The sequence below is a fragment of the Gossypium raimondii genome, chromosome 13 (assembly GCF_025698545.1).
Source record: "Gossypium raimondii isolate GPD5lz chromosome 13, ASM2569854v1, whole genome shotgun sequence".
NCBI classification, from domain to species: Eukaryota; Viridiplantae; Streptophyta; class Magnoliopsida; order Malvales; family Malvaceae; genus Gossypium; species Gossypium raimondii.
This window is the reverse complement of record NC_068577.1, coordinates 50,993,123-51,011,389: the sequence shown is the minus strand read 5'-3', so window position 1 is coordinate 51,011,389 and position 18,267 is coordinate 50,993,123. Positions and strand designations below refer to the sequence as shown.

General features: G+C 33.5%; 2 protein-coding genes across 6 annotated transcripts; one reads left to right on the top strand and one right to left on the bottom strand.

The window, feature by feature from the left end:
- Positions 1-2,262: 2,262 nt before the first annotated feature.
- LOC105782810 (probable inactive leucine-rich repeat receptor-like protein kinase At3g03770) lies at positions 2,263-9,371 on the bottom strand. Of its 4 annotated transcripts, XR_008192722.1 has the most exons (11): positions 8,491-9,369; positions 6,761-8,230; positions 6,547-6,680; positions 6,090-6,330; positions 5,388-5,593; positions 5,227-5,276; positions 4,650-4,761; positions 3,878-4,166; positions 3,500-3,626; positions 3,081-3,252; positions 2,263-2,572 (listed from the first exon to the last, which is right to left on the bottom strand). XR_008192722.1 is itself a non-coding variant. In XM_052626327.1 (9 exons), exons 2-8 carry the CDS (start codon positions 8,127-8,129, stop codon positions 3,891-3,893), a joined length of 2,388 nt encoding a protein of 795 aa, XP_052482287.1. In that variant the 5' UTR covers positions 8,130-8,230; positions 8,491-9,371; the 3' UTR covers positions 2,618-3,252; positions 3,878-3,890. The 4 variants fall into 4 exon arrangements, 2 of the variants coding, with proteins under 2 accessions (XP_052482287.1, XP_012463265.1); XR_008192721.1 differs by lacking the exon at positions 2,263-2,572 and having other exon boundaries at positions 2,618-3,252; XM_052626327.1 differs by lacking the exons at positions 2,263-2,572; positions 3,500-3,626 and having other exon boundaries at positions 2,618-3,252; positions 8,491-9,371.
- A 1,893-nt stretch (positions 9,372-11,264) lies between these two features.
- Positions 11,265-14,249, top strand: LOC128035942 (extensin-like). 2 transcript variants are annotated; one of them, XM_052626165.1, is made up of 3 exons: positions 11,265-11,380; positions 12,439-12,523; positions 13,318-14,249. In XM_052626165.1, the coding sequence occupies exon 3, from the start codon at positions 13,564-13,566 to the stop codon at positions 14,158-14,160; it is 597 nt and encodes a 198-aa protein (XP_052482125.1). In that variant the 5' UTR covers positions 11,265-11,380; positions 12,439-12,523; positions 13,318-13,563; the 3' UTR covers positions 14,161-14,249. The 2 variants fall into 2 exon arrangements, with proteins under 2 accessions (XP_052482125.1, XP_052482126.1); XM_052626166.1 differs by lacking the exon at positions 12,439-12,523 and having other exon boundaries at positions 11,289-11,380.
- The last annotated feature ends 4,018 nt before the right edge of the window (positions 14,250-18,267 follow it).

The window sequence follows — 18,267 nt, the reverse complement described above, 5'->3', positions numbered from 1 at the left end:
AACCTCTGTTATTCAAAAATTTTGAATCCATTTTTCCTTTCCTTTTTATTTCCAATCTTTTCCCAATACCCCCCTCTTTTACAGATTAAAAGTGGCTTTTTATAGCCTGAAAAAGAAAAAGAAAATAAAAAAATGCTATTGCTTGCTGTTTTTTCTCCTTTGGACTCCTTAAGTCCGTTTTTATAGGCATTCGTGGAGAGTTTGGCACGCGAGGGGTGGTCGTCTCCGAGTCTTGCGGTGCCTGGGATCTGCTGGAGGCGTTTGGGGGCGGCGGCTGAGTCTAGGGAGGCTCTTAGGGTTTCAGCAAATTGATTTTGCTGGGCTAGGGTTTGAAAATTGGCTGTTGGGCTTGTTATTGGGATATTTGGGCCTTAGACGAGTTTAGGCCTGCTATTAAAAGAAACTGAAATTGCCTGCTTTGTTTTTGTTTGGGCCCGGGCAATTTGGGCTTGTACAAGGGGTACATTGAGAAAGTTCTTTGCAGATTCAATATGCAGAATGCTAAGCCTGTTAGTACTCCTTTAGCAGCCCATTTCAGACTTTCATCAGCTTTGTCTCCACAATCAGATGATGAGATTGCGTACATGTCACATGTTCCATACTCTAGTGCAGTGGGATCTCTCATGTATGCCATAGTTTGTTCACGTCCAGGTTTATCATATGCAATTAGTGCAGTTAGCAGATACATGGCGAATCCCGGTAAAGAACATTGAAAAGCAGTTCAGTGGGTTTTAAGATACTTACGAGGTACTACCGATGTTTGCTTACAGTTTGGAAGAACTCGAGATGGAGTTATTGGGTATGTTGATGCTGATTTTGCTGGAGACCTCGATAGAAGAAGATCTCTCACAGGTTATGTCTTTACAATCGGAGGTTGTGCAATCAGTTGGAAAGCCACTTTGCAAACTACAGTAGCTTTGTCTACCACTGAAGCTGAGTACATGGTGATTACTGAGGCTTGTAAAGAAGCTATTTGGTTGAAAGGACTCTTTAGTGAACTCAATGAAGACCTTCAAATCAATACAGTCTTTTGTGACAGTCAGAGTGCCATCTTCCTTACAAAAGATCAAATATTTCATGAGAGAACAAAATTTATTGATGTTCGGTATCATTTTGTTAGTGATATTATTGCTTGTGGTGATATTGTTGTGAGCAAAATTAGTACTCATGAAAATCCTGCAGATATGATGACTAAGTCACTTCCTATAACCAAGTTTGAGTATTGCTTAGACTTGGTTGGTGTTCATTATTGAAGATAAACCCTTAAGGGGTTTTATGGAAGAGGTGGAGAACTTGTTCGTTGAGAGTTCACGATGAAAAACTTGTTCATTAAGAATTTGTGTCAATGTGGAGATTGTTAGAATTAAGTGACCCAAATCCTTATTTAAATAAAATACTGTGGTAAAATAAAATAAAAATAAAATCCCTATAGAATTATACTTCTTTTATTTTATTTTAGAATAAGGTTTTTAAACATTATTAAACTCCATCTATTTGATATTGATTAGAATAAGGTGTTTCACTCCTATTAGAATATGATTTTACAAGCCTATAAATAGACATAGTCTACTCCTCTTGTAATTAAAAAATTTGAATTCGACATAATGAATATTCTCCTCCTCTGCCCGTGGTTTTTTCCTGAAAGGGTTTCCACGTAAAATCTGTGTGTTCTTTATTTTTATTTCTATTTCTATTTTCTTTGCAACATATTGTCATTACCGATATTCTATTTTTACATGGAATGTAATGTAAAATTTTGAATTTATACACCACTACTTAATCTCAATCAAGACTGCAAACCTTCTTCTATATGAATTAGAAGAATGCTTGTGCCATATAATGGGATGATTTTTTATTATTAAAAGTATAAATCAGTAAGTTGCATATCATTAATCTATCTCCAACAACCCAAAGAATTAATTGATGAAAATTTTATGTTGGCAAAGTTTCTTTTAATTTGTAGTAATACTTGTACTTAAAATAATAAAATATTTTAAAACAAACTTTAAATGGGTAAAATTTATGATAATATTTGAAAATTGTGGAATTAGATGTATTAATTAGATAAAATAAAATTTTAATAAATCTTAATAAAATCTAAAATAATCATGTTTTTGTTTTCTTTCCATCTAATGACAATCAGTTAATGACAATTTGAGAATTTATGGATGTTGTAGCTAATTAATGTTTATTTTTTGAATGATAAAAATTGAATTTTTTTATTAAAATTTCGAGTTTATTATTTTATATATATAAAAAGTCTAAGAAAGTTTATCTCCATTTATGAGTTCGACTTGTTGAAATGAAACAATTGCTTAGAAACAAGTTCGATGTTTGAAAGGAGTGACAAGGGAGTGGGCACTCCTTCAAACACCACGTGAAATAGAAAATAAATAAGGAACACGAAGTTATTTACGCAATTCGATTTTCCTATGTCTGCAGAGCCCAACTCAGTGAGAAGTATTCACCATCATCAACCTCACTCTTACACAGTGATCTTAAATCTATCACACTCTTGTGACGATTTCCTCACTTGGTATATTTGAAGACGAGAACCCTCACTAAGCACACCCTGTGAACTCAGAAAGTAAAAACACAAAAAATTTTACAATCAAAATGCACTCACAAAAAATAGTTACTCACTTTAACAGAGTTAGTGTAGGTACATAACCTATACAAGTCTAACGAAATCTATCATAATCCCTATTAAACAACATGTTAACTAGCTAAATACAATAATGATTCAATTCAATCCAACCTTCTTATCTAATGATTAGATATGGAGATCCGATTCGATCCTTCAAATATATTTTCCTAAGTGATATGATCTACATTCATGGCCTAAATATCATCCGCATAATCAGCATAAAGCATAACCCATAAATCATATGGAAACTATCTTAAACGGCAACATCATATGGAACTGTCTTAAACGGCAAGGGAATAGGCACTCCCGCATTCAATTACGAGTTCCATATTTTTCAACACACCAACTATAACACCAACAGGTTTCGTTCACAAAAAAACATGTTGCAGCTATACGCACGTGGATCCAGGTGCTGCATTCTATGCAACTTTACCTTTTTATAATCTATTTTGGTCAAAGTTGTTGACGTCTTTGAATGTTTCGATTTCCAAGTTTGGGTTTTTGCTGGTTTCTTGATGTTGAACTCAATTCTTTCCTGTATTTTTACCCGTCAAATGCATCTTTATGAATAATTTGCTAGCACATAACCTCGATACGTGCTTATCCTGTGTTACAGAGAATTGAAATCAATGTCTTCATTATATATATATATATTTATATGAAAGATCATACTCTTGTACTTATATCCGAGCTGGACACGAGGAAAACAAGCATAGACATTTTGGTTCAAAATTTTACAGCTTTGTAAGAAACTATACATTATTTTGATTCTCACATGAAGAGAATAGAGAGCTTAAACTTTCCGAGACTTTGCTTGGTAAAGAAGATAGAAATAAAACAAAGTAAAATTACTTTTAGTCCAATGGTTAAGTTCTGAAACTTCGTATTTTATACGAAACCATCAGATTAAACGCTTTTCCAACCTTTGTCTTCTCTATCCTCCCAAACAAACAAAGGGTTCCACTTGTGTTGCCATATCCTGCACACAAGATTTTATGTTTTCAGTTGTTGCCTGGAAAGTAGTGATCAATCTTGTTTAAGTTTAAAACATTGTTCTCTGTGTTTTTACTCGAAAAATAAGAGGGAAAACAAAAGTTGTATCACCAAAAAATTTGTGGTTTCAATTGTTAAAAACAAGTCACAGATTTCAAATTCACATTGACAGACTCTAAATCACTGCAACAAACGAGTTTAACAGCTTGATAACAAAAATTCCACAGGTCGAAATACCTGAAAGTTATCACTAATGGAAGGCAACAGGGAGGATAGCAGGTTGGGAAGGAGAGCAGCCAGGAGAACTGCTCTGGGAATCTCCACGCCATGCATCCTGAACTTGAGCAGCAAATTGCAAGTTCCACATCACGTCCTCAACAGAGGGTCTCTCTGCAGGGTCCTTTAGCAGACATCGGGCACAAATTTCCATCATTGTTTTTAATGACTGATCCGAGCAAGATGTCTGAACTGCTGGATCAGCTATGCTTCTTCTAGTTGCATCATCAGTTGCTACAACTGCTTGTAACTGCACAGGATTAAAGAATAATGAACTAAGGATGCATACATGAGTCTGTACAGTCTGGGAAGACAACTCAGCATTCTTTCTAACTGATGCTAGGAAGAAGCTATCACAATTATTTTCCGGCCACTTTGTAGTTTTTGAATAGATCGTCTACTAAGCACGTGTTATTCATGATTTTGCATCAATCAATGTGAACTCTACTTCATCTAGAAAAAGGAAAATAATGCAGAGAAAGTTAGAAGCTATCATATCATGGTAGTATAAATTTCCTTTGTAGCTTTCTGCGATAAAGCAGAGAAAGGGAAATAAAAGGTTTCTTCTTCCTTTTTTTGATCCCTTCCATGATTTACAAACCATTCGCTGACCTCCTTTTATATAAATATATATATTCATGAGTACCGGAATTTTATGAGTGTCTATCACAAGTATATTGTATTTTATTTTATTGTTGTGATGATAAATGGAAGAATTAAGACTATGATTTACCTGATTTTTAAGGATTTCGACTTCACTCTTGGCTTTTGATGGCCTCCCTAGAATCATTTCTAGTAAAATCACTCCGAAATCATAGACATCAGCCTTATCTTCATAACTTGCCCTGTCAAGTAACAAAAACCAAAGGCAACAGTTTAACCAAACATCATACTTTAGATCCTCCCAACACAAACTTAAACTTGGTAGTTAAGTTTTTTTTTTAACTCGGGGGTAAGTGTTAGATATGGATATATGTCCGACATGAGTATACTTGTCAATAGATTTTCTTCTCATACAATTTAGATATAGATTTTCTTGGCATGAATTTTACATTTAAACAAATCATATCCAGATAAAGACTATTAGGATACTTGTTTATGAGAATCTGACAGGTTGTTTATGTACTAAAACATTACGACTTGGACTTGAATGTAGACATGAGTATGGATCAGACAAAATATGTATATAGGGCCTTTGGAGGATCACATCCTCGGGAAAGCGGAGCAACATAAGCATCACAGACATTTTAGTCAAACATTTGTGTTGATAACTGCATAATTTCAGTATCATACAGGATGTCATTACGAACCTTGTTCTGCTACTCGAGTCTTTTGGTAGAGCAGAAGTCCTGTGATCTACCTGCAAGAACAAGTAGCGCCAAGTATTATCTCAAACCATCAATTTCATGGAAGAAAAAAGCCTGTACAGTGTGAAAATATCTGTTTTGAAAAAAAAGTTCTTTGTTCATACCTTTCCTGCACTCTCTGCTAATAAGGGCAGGTTGTAACTACTAATCTTAGCTACAAGATTCTGGTCCATCAAAACATCGGTTATTTTCAGATTATTTGAGTACACGCCGGGAATGATCCCCGTATGCAAAAATTGGATGCCCTTTGTGATCCCTATCGCAGCAGATATGCGTTGCGGCCATGTCAGTGATCGTCCGGCATGTCCTTCTGCCAACCAGAATGTCAGTTATGACAATCCGTCCAAAGTAAAGAATGAAGTTTATAAAGTAAATATTTGGGTCTTTCAGGATGGATGGCAAGAAAACGAATTGTTGCATTTATGTCTCTATTTGAAACGTATCGGATACTGTTGCCAATCACTCATTTCATAACCAAGCTGAACATTTTGTTCTTTCATATCATGCTTATAACAGTGCTGTTTCCGTGTTTGACATGGGTTACAGGGATATGACCTTCCAAATACATGAGAGAACTTAGAGAAAATTAAGCATGCACGTATCTGACAGTGGCACGCACCCAAGTCTGAGTAGCATAGGTTATAAATGATCCACATAAACAATCAAAAGGTTAAAATGAATTTATCAGGCCAAAGAACAAACAGATATAAATTTTCCCTTAACAAGATGATTCATGTGTGTGGTCACCTTAAGATGCAGAGAACAATGGTCTCTCTGGAAAACTTTACAAAGAGTTTTGGAATTACCAGATATCCAGCTCCTTAGAGTGCCATTTGGCACGTATTCGAAGATGAGAAATATCCGGCTGACACTCGAGTCATCCAAGTAGCACTCAAAGCAGTGACCAAGAGCACTGACTAAATGGCGATATCTTAATTTTGAAATCAGCTCTACATGGTGCATAAAGCTTTGAGTGCTATGGCTTTTCTTCATTTTCAGGCATCTAATGGCCACAAAGGTGCCATCTTTCAGACGACCCCTATACATCTGAATTCGTAAAAGCAACGAGTTAAAACATTTTAGAAAGGAGTTACCGGAGAAAATAAAAATATATATATTTTACAATTATTTTGGATTTAGATAATAGGAAAAAATACAACCAGAAAATAGAACATCATGAAGCTCTTAGTTGGGAAAAATCATTGGAGTAAATCTACTGCTGCAAGACAAATGTTTCAGGTGAAAGTTAAGCATATGACGTACCTGCCCTTGAGAACCTTCACCCATGAAAGCAGTTGTGTCGAAGTTATTCGTAGCATCCTCGAGTTCTTCTAGTGCAAAGGTTCGATAAGGTGGAAGTCCGAGTGCTCCCAACTTCATTGTTTGAGATATGTACCCTTCAAGTAGCCACAAATTATATTATTAGATTGGAATCGTTGTAGGTAATTAGTGAAAAAGAGACCGAGAGAAGTCTTACTTGCATCGGATAATAACTTTGATGTGTATGCAATTGATGCTTTCTCGGAAATCAATCTTGTAGTAGGTTTATTGATTGTCTTATATTCATTCAATCTCCTAACAAATATGAAAATGAGACCCAGAAGCACTATTCCACCAATGATTCCTCCAGTTATACCGAATGCAAGAGCAAAGTTTGAAGGTTTGGACTTCTTACTATGAGGAAAGATTCCCACAGCTAAGGCTTCATTTCGACAGAAGGGAAGTGGATGTTGGTTTTCTTTTCCGGTTGCGAGGCAATTCTGTGCATACAGGAAAACTCTGTCTTTAGAATCTGAAAGACAACTAGGCAAGAGTCCGGTCAAAAGGTTCGAGGAGAAATCCGCAAACTTGAGTTCCACATTGCAACTAGTATTCTCGAATAGCATCCCGGTGAGTTTGTTGTCTGCTATATTCAAGTAGGTAATGGAAGGTAGGGATAACAATGAGGAAGGAAATGGCCCAACAAATCGATTGAATGACAGGTCCAGCCAATGAAGTTGGTAAAATGAGTTCAGTTCAGTAGGAATGGCAGATCTGAACCTGTTCTTTCCCAGTACAAGGCGAACCAACTTGTTGCCAAGCCGAGGAAACTGAGGTCCAAAAGCATTATCTTCGAGATCAAGCTCTTGAAGATTTGTCAAACTGCTAAGATCAGGCAGTTCCCCTTGGAAGTGATTATGTGAAAGAGCAAGAACTCTGAGATTCTCCAAAATGCTAAAAGAATCAGGCAAAGAGCCATTGAATGAATTATTCCTCAAGCTCAAAACAGCCAAAACCGGAAATGAACCTAGCCATTCAGGTAGCCAACCTGAGAACATGTTATCATCAAGTATGAGTGTCTGGAGGGTAGTTACACCGGAAAGCTCATGAGGGATGGTTCCATATAGTAAATTTGAAGTCATATTAAGTATTTCTAATGATGACAAACGCGCAATTTTACCAGGCAACGGCCCCCATAGACCAAGAGAGACCAATGTAAGGACTCTCAAATCAGGAAGCTTAACAAGTGTTGTGACAAAGGAATCCATGGAAAAGTTACTAGGTAACGAAGGAGTTCCATCGTTTCCAATTACATGCAACTGAGTTATGCTTTCTTCGTAGCATACAACGGTTACTTGGGAGGTAGGTTCGGCATTGCAGAAGTCGACCGAACTATTCCAGCTACTTAAAACATCAGGATAATTCAAAAGCAGCTGAAGTCTTAAAAGGGTTTGAGTCTGGGAGGATTGTAGTTGCTCCGATTGATTGATTAAGAGCAAAATTATGCCGAGAACAACGAATGCGTTAAATCCTTTAGCCATGGGAAGTATATATAGAACCAACACTAAGGGAAAAGCACTGAGCATTCAAGGACACTAGAAAATCAGCATAAGTTGCAGAGGTACCATCAATTCAAAATAGTTGTAGCTTGTAACCATCAGTCACTGAAGCTCACATGGAGGAAGCTCTGCAAACAGTATCACAATCGTAACATTGGGAAATGAAATGACCTCAAAAAAAAAAAAAAAAACTGGGATTTGAAGTCTAGCAGGAAATTATCCTTCTAGTAGAGATATTCAGCAGTAAAACACTTCCAACATAATCTAGTCCATAAAAAGTTTATTATTTCTAGAGGACTAACTTGTTCAAATTTATTTGTATAAACATGTTTAATGTAGTGGTATTTTAAGTACTATAACTTAGTTTCAGAGATTATAAAAGGAGTACCCCTTGAGAGAGAAGACTGAACAGAATCCTGCTCAACTGGTGGTGCCTTGCAAAAACAGCATCTCTTTCTTCTAAAACTCCTCAATAGGTAGGTGAAGATATATTTAGAGCAGAAATTGCCTGCTGGAGGAGAGCACTTGAGAGTTTTAAACTATTCACAAAGACCAACTTAAGAATTAATAATTATGACTTCAAAATGAAGAAATTCCAATCCAAAATCCCTAAAAGCAAATGCTCCCCAGAATATAACTTAACTTCTCAAAGTAAACTTAAATCAAATTCAGAATATGGACTTTCACTTGCATTTCACACTTCACCTGTTCAACCACACTCAACCCAACCAAAAACCGACTTCACTTTGCTTATTATTTTTTTATATTTCAAAACTGTACACCCTCAAAACTCTTCCTTGACCACACAATAAAACAAAGAAAGAAAACCCCCAAAAAAAACTTATCAAATATCAGCCAAACAGTCACTCAGGGGCTTGTGGATCCTATTTGACACATTTTGGAGAATTTCTTGTTTTCCAAAACCTGTGTCAGTTTCAAGCAAAGACAAGAGAGTAACACGGGTTCAAAAGAAACTTCGCAAACAGCCAAAAATTTTCACGCCAAGCCTAACCTGTAAATCCCAGAAACCGACATTTCAAATTTTCTTTTTTCAAGGAAAAAACCTAAAAGACACCAACTTGGGAAATTTTCACAAACAAGCTTCATTCTCTTTCAAAAACCTTGTTTTTTTTCCTTCCCCTCAAAGGGTCTAAAGAGAAGCCATAGCTGGACTCAAAACAAAAAAAAGGAAAAGAAGAGTAAATCCTACAAAAAGATAGAGAAAAAAAGAAAAGAAAAACAAACCCTTTATTCCCCACAACTCAGAATTGCAATGCAAACAAGTTTCGAGTTAATCAAAGTTGTTGGATAATTAATTAAAGGAATTATGTCTTAAACAAAAACATGTTAACCAGCAGATTAGCACTAACATGTAATGTAATGTAATGTAATGTAAGGTTTCGCTGTCAGGGTGGGGGGTGAAGTTTGGGTTTCAATGGTGTCCTGTCATGTATTTTGAGCCATTGGTCCCACCTTTTTTCCATGTTTCAGTCTGTTAACTTTGGCGCCTTTCTTTTCATTTTTGTTTTTTTCTTTCTCTCAGCTGCTTCGTCACTGCAGCTTGGACTTTGTCGGTAGCATAGTGTATACCCATTTGCTCTTGTTAATGGCTTATGTCGGATCGTATTGTATTATAAAATGTTTTAAATGTCTTCTACTTTTTAATTACGATATTCCTTTTTTTATTTTTTAAAATATAGTTGTTGTTGTAAAATTAATTTTCATTTTTTTTATATTAAAACTTCAACAGAAGCAGATTAGACTCTTTCTTGTGAAAAGTAAAATGTCTAATTTTGTTATCACATTTTTTAATTCTTAGAATTAAGGCCGACCTATAAATATACTCTTTTTACATAATACTTAGAATTAAGCATAAACCTCTTAACCCATAAATAAGAGAATAATTCATTTCATGCATTCTAACCCAATTACTCCTACATTGGTAATAATACACATATTAATGTATTTCAAAGACGGGTTTTTACAAAATAATATAAAAAATAAAATTACCAAAATGTTATACATTTTTTATTTACAAAATATATATAATTTTTTATTTACCAAAATATATAAAAAAGAAAAAAACTGGATGATTTGACAGTTCCTCGGGTGAAGGAACATCATTGGCGACACCAAACAAGGGAACCTTGTTGGCGGCACCAAACAAGGATTCCACATTGGCGGCACCACTGTGTTATAAACACGAACTCATCGGTGAAACAAGAAAAATCGAGAAAAAAAGAAAAAAAAAGAAGAGGTCTCATGGAAAAAAGAGAAAAGAGAGAAAGAGAAGAGAAAAATCAGGTATTTTTTTAAAAATATTTGATTATGTTATTGTTATTGTTTTGTATAATTTGTATTTTTTTTGTTTTAGTTTAGTTATTAATATTAAAATCAATAAAACTCAAATTAATAGTTTTAGTTAGGGTTTTATTATCAAAATATTACAAAATGATATAAAGTAATAAAATAAAAAATGTCACGGGGATCGGGTGCTACGGCAATTTGGCTTCATCCGACCTATCCCGGATCCGCCGTGTGAGGTGGGAGAAGTTCACGGCAAGGATAAGAGAGGAAAATCGATGATGGATTGGGGAATTAAGCACCAGAAATTTGTGGCGCTGTGGAACGATCGATTTCGTCGAAGACCTCAGATGGTTATTGTAATGGCCCAAATTCAAAATTATCGGAATAGTGGTTTCGTAACCACAAATCCAATTTAAAGAGAAATTTATTTTAATATTTTTGCATGAATATTGATATGATAGGAAAAATCGTATGAAAATATCGATAGAAAAATTTTACTGATTAAGCGGTTAGTTAGAAAAAGAAATTATTGAAGAAATTAGGTAAAATAAGATATCGAGACTTCGATCTCGTAAAACTGAGTCAAAAATATTTTTATAAATATTTATGAAGTGTTAGTAATATGGTATTAAAATTTCGTTAGAAAATTTTAATGTTTGGGTAGTCAATTAAGTAAAAAGGACTAAATTTAAAAAGGTGTAAAAGTTACTAGAGGGATTAAATAGCTCAATTGTGAAATGAGGAGGGACATAAATTGAAAATAACCCCAAAAGGAGATATTTTGGGCGGCATACGGAGAAAAATCAGGAGAATTGAAGAAATAAGGGTAAAATTGGAATATTACAAAATTTGCTTTAAAAGTTAGGACTAAAGTGGAATTATCTAGATTCCTCTTTATTTTTCTGCATTCCTATCAGCCAAAAACGTCCTAAGGGTTTCTTCAAGCTGGTTCTTCATAAGTTTTGCACCAAGTGAGTTAATTCTTGCCTTTTTCTTGTAATTTTTGTGTTTCTAAGACTTTTACAACTAGGTCCTATTACTAAATTCATTAGTTTTTGATTTTATGAATGATATTGAAAGTTGATATGAATATGTGCTGGAAGTTTATGAGGAAATAGGATGAAATTGATGCTTTAATTTGTTTATGAGATGATTTTATTAGGTAATTCCAATAGAAATTGATTTGTAGGACCTAATTGTGAAAAAGTTTGGAATTAAAGTTTAGTGCTGAAATTCTGATTTCCAAAGGTTATAAGGTAGTTTAAAGTGATATAATAAAGTGTTGACTGAGAAAAATCAGCTCAATTGAGAGGTTAATTGAGCAGGGACGAAATTATCATTGTTGAAAGTTTAAGGGAAAAATGGTAATTAACACCATGCACTAAAACAGTTTTGGACAGCAGCAGTACTCTGACTTTGAAAAATCACCAAAAATTGTAGAGATCGAATTAGAGGATGAATAAAATATGAAATTAAATCTTATTGAGTCTAGTTTCTTATAAAAGAAATGGTGTAAGCAATGGAATTGTAAATCATGAGATATAATAGATTTTGTGAGACAAGGTCAGAATGAATTTGGGTTCCCCTGTTCTGACTTTGGAAAATCATTAAAAATTGTACAAAAATGATTATGAGTTATAATTTATATGCTTAGAATCCTTAATGAGTCTATTTTCTGAATAAATAAAGGTAAGCATCATCCTAATTCTGTAAAGTGAGATAATTAATTTTTAGTGAAGAGGGGTCAGAACTGTCATACAGTGAAACAGGGGAAACTTTAAAGAATAAACTGTACTTATTTGCTAAACCAAAAATTCTGAAATTTTTATGGTAAGAATATATGTGAGTCTAGTTTCAGGGAAAATTAACGGATCTTAATTTGGAGTTCCGTATCTCAAGATATAAATAATTTAGTGACTGTGACTGAGTGAGGCAGCTTTGAATGCACTATAAATAATAATGGAATTGTAGAGAAAGTTACATATGAACATGAAATGTATTAGATTAATGATTAAATTTATTTATTTAGATCCGGAAAATTCAAATACGAAGCAAGATAGAGGAAAAGAAAAAGTTCGGGATTAGTAGATTTTTGGTTACGAACAAGTGTCGAGGTAAGTTCGTGTAACTTGAATTATATTCATAAATGCTTGAAATGTTTGTTATTGATGTGAAAATGAGTTGGATGTTTATTGTATGATAATTGATGAAGTATTGATATTCTTGATGAAAAGAGGAAATAAATCCCGGTTGAATGAAAGGAAAATTCGATGGATCTCTGAAAAGGAATTGACGGTAAAAAAGGATCTAGCCCGGACGGGTGATCCTATCCTGATATAGCCCTCCCGAAGAATATGTGGAAAATGGATTTAGCCCGGACGGATAATCCGAATTAGGGTTTGAATTTAGCCTGGACTGGTAATTCAGATCCAAGCTCATTAGAGTAATTGTCGTTGCAGAGGATTTTGCCTGACCGGTAATCCCGACAATACTCGTGAGTTTATATTACTGATTTAGCTTTGGTGGTAATCCATTGTAAGGATGAGGTTCATGGAGTGTGCTCTCTGAAATGGAAATGTGCGCACATGAATATGAATTGACGGACCCGGATTTGTACACTTAGGTGTACCCCTGAATATCCATCGAAATTCCAAGTAGTTCAACGGGATAAATATGAAAAAATAACAAGGAAATGGAAATCATGGAATTGATGAGCTCATCAATCATTTATCTTTGTAATGAATTTGTATGAGGTTGAGTTTGTATGTGATAGGTATATGTTTATGTGAATTGGATGTGTGCTTGTGTTATTAAATGATGAATGAATAAGTATGGTAAGTATAATTCCTGTTGCATGAACTTACTAAGCACAAAGTGCTTACCATGTTTCTTTTTCCCCTGTTTGTAGAGTTAAGAGCTCGGAGGTCGGATTTGGTCGGAGACACATCACACTATCAATCTCGAGATCTCGGTACATAAAGGAACTTTATTTTGGAAATCAATGGCATGTATAAGCTAGTAAATTAGATGTTAATGTGAAATGAATGTTTGGTTAGCCATTGGTATTGCTAACAAATTTTGGTTTTGGTATGTGATGAAATTATCTTATGAATATGATAAATCTATCTTAAAAAAAATTTGGTAAAATCTGGTAATGCCTCATACTCTATTTCGGCGACGAATACGGGTAGGGGGTATTACAGTTATGGCTACCGACTCGCAACCATCATTAGAGTATATGCAATGGTACTATAGTTGCGGGAAGCCATATTTATTCGGAGGCCAGTCGATTGTAATCCCCTCGCACATGCAGCGACATGGGGGATCGGCAACAGCGGCCCAGCATGATCCGAATCCCATGGCATATTATTCTCCGGAACCCCCAGAGCCCCAGCAGGAGCCCCAGCCAGATCCGGAACAATCTGGATTTGTCGGTTCAGATAGCTATCATCCGGATTTGTCAGGCACTGACAATTTGCCGAGCTTCTCAGGGCCAGAATATGCATACGACTTTGAACTATTCGGATCCTACTCGCCCGGCCCATATCCGCAGCATTATGGGACTCCCTCAGGTGCATCAAGTTTGTCGCTGCCGAATGAGGGACCTGCTCAAAATGATTTCCTCCCTATTTTTACTACACCACCACCTGCGCCAAATGATAATGTCGGTCGTCGCGGGCACCCAGAACGTGACCATCGACCTCCGAATAGGTATACCCCTAGGACTACACCATCGAACCATCAATTTTAAGGGTGTATGGCACATGTTTGTATATTAACACGTTTGTACTTTTTTGTATCAATTTAATTATTCTAATTTAATTATTATAGTTTCAGTTATTGTGGTTCTTGTTCAATTTCTTTTACCAATTTAATTATTTTAAAGTTGCATTATACTAAAGCATAATTTAAGGTTATATGCATCCATTTTCGATATAATATTAATAATTCCAAACGCCATATACTATTTTATAACTTAATTTGGATACAATGTAATCATAATCATTTGTATAGTTTTTTATCATTACACTTAAAAAATTTTACAATATTAGGTCAATTACGACCCGATCCGGACGACCGTCGAAATAAACGCATGCAAAAAACTTAGCATCCATCTTCAATATTTAATCTGTCAAAAAATAAACAAAATCTCGTAAAACATCTCGCACGGATAATAAATAACTTAAATAAAAATTTAATGTTTCAATATTCAATTTTGTACATGAAAGCCATTTAACCACTAATCCTAATAACTAACACAATAATAATATTAATAATTTTATATACAAAATAATACTAACTAAAATTATTAATAACTAACTATAAAAATAATACTAATTTTTACTAACAATAATACTAAGTAACATCTTAATAATAATAATAATAATAATAATAATAATAATAATAATAATAATAATAATACTATAAAATTTTTATTTTTTTGTAATATTTTGATAATAAAACCCTAACTAAAACTATTAATTTGAGTTTTATTGATTTTAATCTTAATAACTAAACTAAAACAAAAAAAATACAAATTATACAAAACAATAACAATAACATAATCAAATATTTTTAAAAAAATACCTGATTTTTCTCTTCTCTTTCTCTCTTTTTCTCTTTTTTCCATGACACCTCTTCTTTTTTTTCTTTTCTTTTTCTGATTTTTCTTGTTTCAGCTGGATAGAGTTCGTGTTTATAACACGAGTGGTGCCGCCAACAGGGAATCCTTGTTTGGTGCCGCCAACAAGGTTCCCTTGTTTGGTGCCGCCAACGTTGTTCCTTCACCTGAGGAATCCAAATCATCCAGTTTTTTTTCTGTTTTTTCTGTTTTTTTATATATTTTGGTAAATAAAAAAATTATATATATTTTGGTAAATAAAAAAAATGTATAACATTTTGGTAATTTTTTTTTTTTATATTATTTTTGTAAAAACCCTTTGCTACTCAAACTCACGTACTCATGTATTGGCAACAATACTCATACTAATCAAACTAAGATTCAATCAACATTTAGTTTTTATATTTTAATTTAGCTCATTTTAGTTCTTTAATATTTTTAAAATTTGAAATTTTAAGTGCTACTATTAGTCTCATAAAATGCACTAGTTGTGTACTTAATGTCTATTCCCCAATTTGATTCATTTCTTTTTGAAAGAGAATTTGATCATTTTTAATTTTTATATTTTTTTCAAATTTGAAGTTTCAAGTCTAACTCGAACAATAATCGTTAAATTTATTAATTAAAATGACATGGCTTTTTTTTTTTGACGATTTATGAAAGGTTTAAGCACATGTACTCTTCATAGATTTAGAATTTAGTCCCCTACTTTTATTTCAAGGTATATATTTAGTTTATTTATTTTCTATATTTCAAAATTTAAGTCTAATTGTGAACACTGTTAAATTTCTTTTGTTAAATTCAAGATTATTACAAATGTCAATTTTTTATTACATGATTACCAATCAACTTTTTTCAATTTCAAAATATCACACCAATGAATTTAACAAAATAATTTTAATGATGTTGACAATTGAACCTCTATTATGAAATTTAAAAAGTAGAGAATAAATTCCTAGAAACATATGAAAGTATAAAAACTTGGGATATTTTTTTTTTGTCGAAAACCGAAGTAGATTCATAAAACATTAAAAGAGTCAAGCTCAATACATAAAACAACCATGCTTACCCGCTAGTAGTAAAGTCTCTAAGCATTTAGGAGGATTATTACAATAGTAAAGAACATAGAAGACAAGACACCATCTGAGGGAGAATTACATTATAAGTTACTCTCTAAACGAGCAAGTGCATCAGCGTATTTGTTCCCTTCCCAAAAAATATACAACAAAGGTCTAGCAATTAAAGGTTACCAGAGCATTCTGCACTCATTAATCAAAGGGATAGAATCAAATTAGTAGAGTTATTATTAGTCATTAAAAGAATAGCGGTGATGGTACCAACTTTAATCTATAGGTCATTGATATTAAGTGATCTTGCTAGTTGGAGCCCATTTTTGAGTGCCCACAATTCAGCTTGGATGTTACTAGCACAAGGGATATATCTATAAGAGTCAATCGCCTAATTCTCTTAGAGATCTCAAATGAGTGCTCCTGCTCTCACCTTCCTCAGGTTACCAAGAGTCGAACTATCGATGTTGAGTTTAAACAGTTCCCTACTAGGAGGTTGTAATGATTAATATACAAGAATTAAATCCATCATTTTAAACCAATAATAAATCATTAGATTCGTGGTTAAGGGTTGTCGTTTAAGCATGGTTCCAAATTGAACCAAGTGTACAGTACCCGTCCAACCTTGCTTGCATTTAACTTCAATAATAAAGTTGTCTTTTGTTAGGAATAAACTTTGTAGTTTTAAGATTCAGTTTGTTCCATTATTATATAAACTGGTGACACTGTCACAAATAGACCAACCCAACCTATTTTATAATTCAAATTTTACTTCATTTGTCATCACAAGCAGGGTAATGTCATTTGAATTTTAAATTTTTATAGTATAATATTAAGCTAAAATGAATATATTGTATTTAATTTTCCTAATTCAATCATCTGATTTAATACATAATCAATTTTTTATTATTAATTTTGACAGCTATTTTAACCCATTATTCATTCTTGATTTGGCAAATTATAGTTGGTATCTTGTATATGTATCATAATTGAATTTAAATAAATTTATATTATATAAAATTTAACACTTTTTTGGGGGTCGTATCAAAATTTGCATTATCAAAAGTTTAATTGAATTATTTTAAATATGCCAAAATAGTCTTTGTACCTTAAACTTGAAGGCCCCCCTTTTAATAGCCGAAAGCCACCTACTTCAAAGCCCACCACTCTCTCACTTCAATCTTAAAATCATAAGATTATCAAATAAATAATCATTAATCATCATACAAACCTAAGGAATTTGTAGAATCAACATTTAAAAAAGGAAACCATAGTTCTTTCACGTCTGTCGATAATGAAGAATATTAAATCGGATTTATAATTAGAGTTTGATATTTGTGAATATCTAATTTTGTTTGAATATTTTAAATATTTTAATTAATGCAAATATTAAATCTTAGATATTCATGATTCAAATTTACTTTATTTTGCGGATAACAGACTCTAATTTAAACCTGATTCAAATTTTATAGAATACAAACCTATGAATTAGATACAATGCATATTTGTATAGAAGTAATGTTTGAGCATCTTTGTTTGTTTAGGGTTAAAGTTATAAAGAAGAAACAAGGTGGTGTTTTAATTCAAGTTGTTGGTTAATTAACTAATTAAATTAATAGTCAACCTCAATATGTTTGTTTAGTTGACTAAAGGCTAGCCTTTCAATTTACTTCAAATTAATTATATTTTCAAGACACAGACACATCTATCATTGCTTGTGTGATGTGTTAGCATCATATTAAATTATATTAGGATGGCTTTTGGCATCCATTAAATAAATCTATTTTTAACACAATCTTAATTAATATTTTATTTTGATTTTAAATAAATATCACTTCATATTATTTGTATTTCAATAATATGTGTTCTTATTTGGAAGGAAAATGGAACATGGTTCAATCACTACACCAAAATAGGCTTCTAAAAGCGCCGCAAAAACTGCCGCTAGTGACAGCGTCGCTAACTTTAGCGGCGTTTTCAGAAATAAACGCCGCTAAAGACCATGGCCTTTAGCGGCGCTTTTCCCACAAACGCCGCTAAAGACCATGGCCTTTAATGGCGCTCTTCCCACAAATACCGGCTAAAGACCATGACCTTTAGCGGCACTTTTCCCACAAACGCCGCTAAAGACCATGACCTTTAGCGGCGCTTCTACCACAAACGCCACTAT

Bases quoted from the DNA above. Each gene is read 5' to 3' on its own strand.
- LOC128035942 (XM_052626165.1), top strand. From the start codon at position 13,564: ATGCCTCATACTCTATTTCGGCGACGAATACGGGTAGGGGGTATTACA.
- LOC105782810 (XM_052626327.1), bottom strand. From the start codon at position 8,129: ATGCTCAGTGCTTTTCCCTTAGTGTTGGTTCTATATATACTTCCCATG. The intron at 5,594-6,089 runs GTAATTCCAAAA...TCTGGTTGGCAG, and splicing joins TCTAAGGAGCTGGATATCTG to AAGGACATGCCGGACGATCA. The intron at 4,167-4,649 runs GTAAATCATAGT...AATCCTGTGCAG, and splicing joins TCGAAATCCTTAAAAATCAG to TTACAAGCAGTTGTAGCAAC.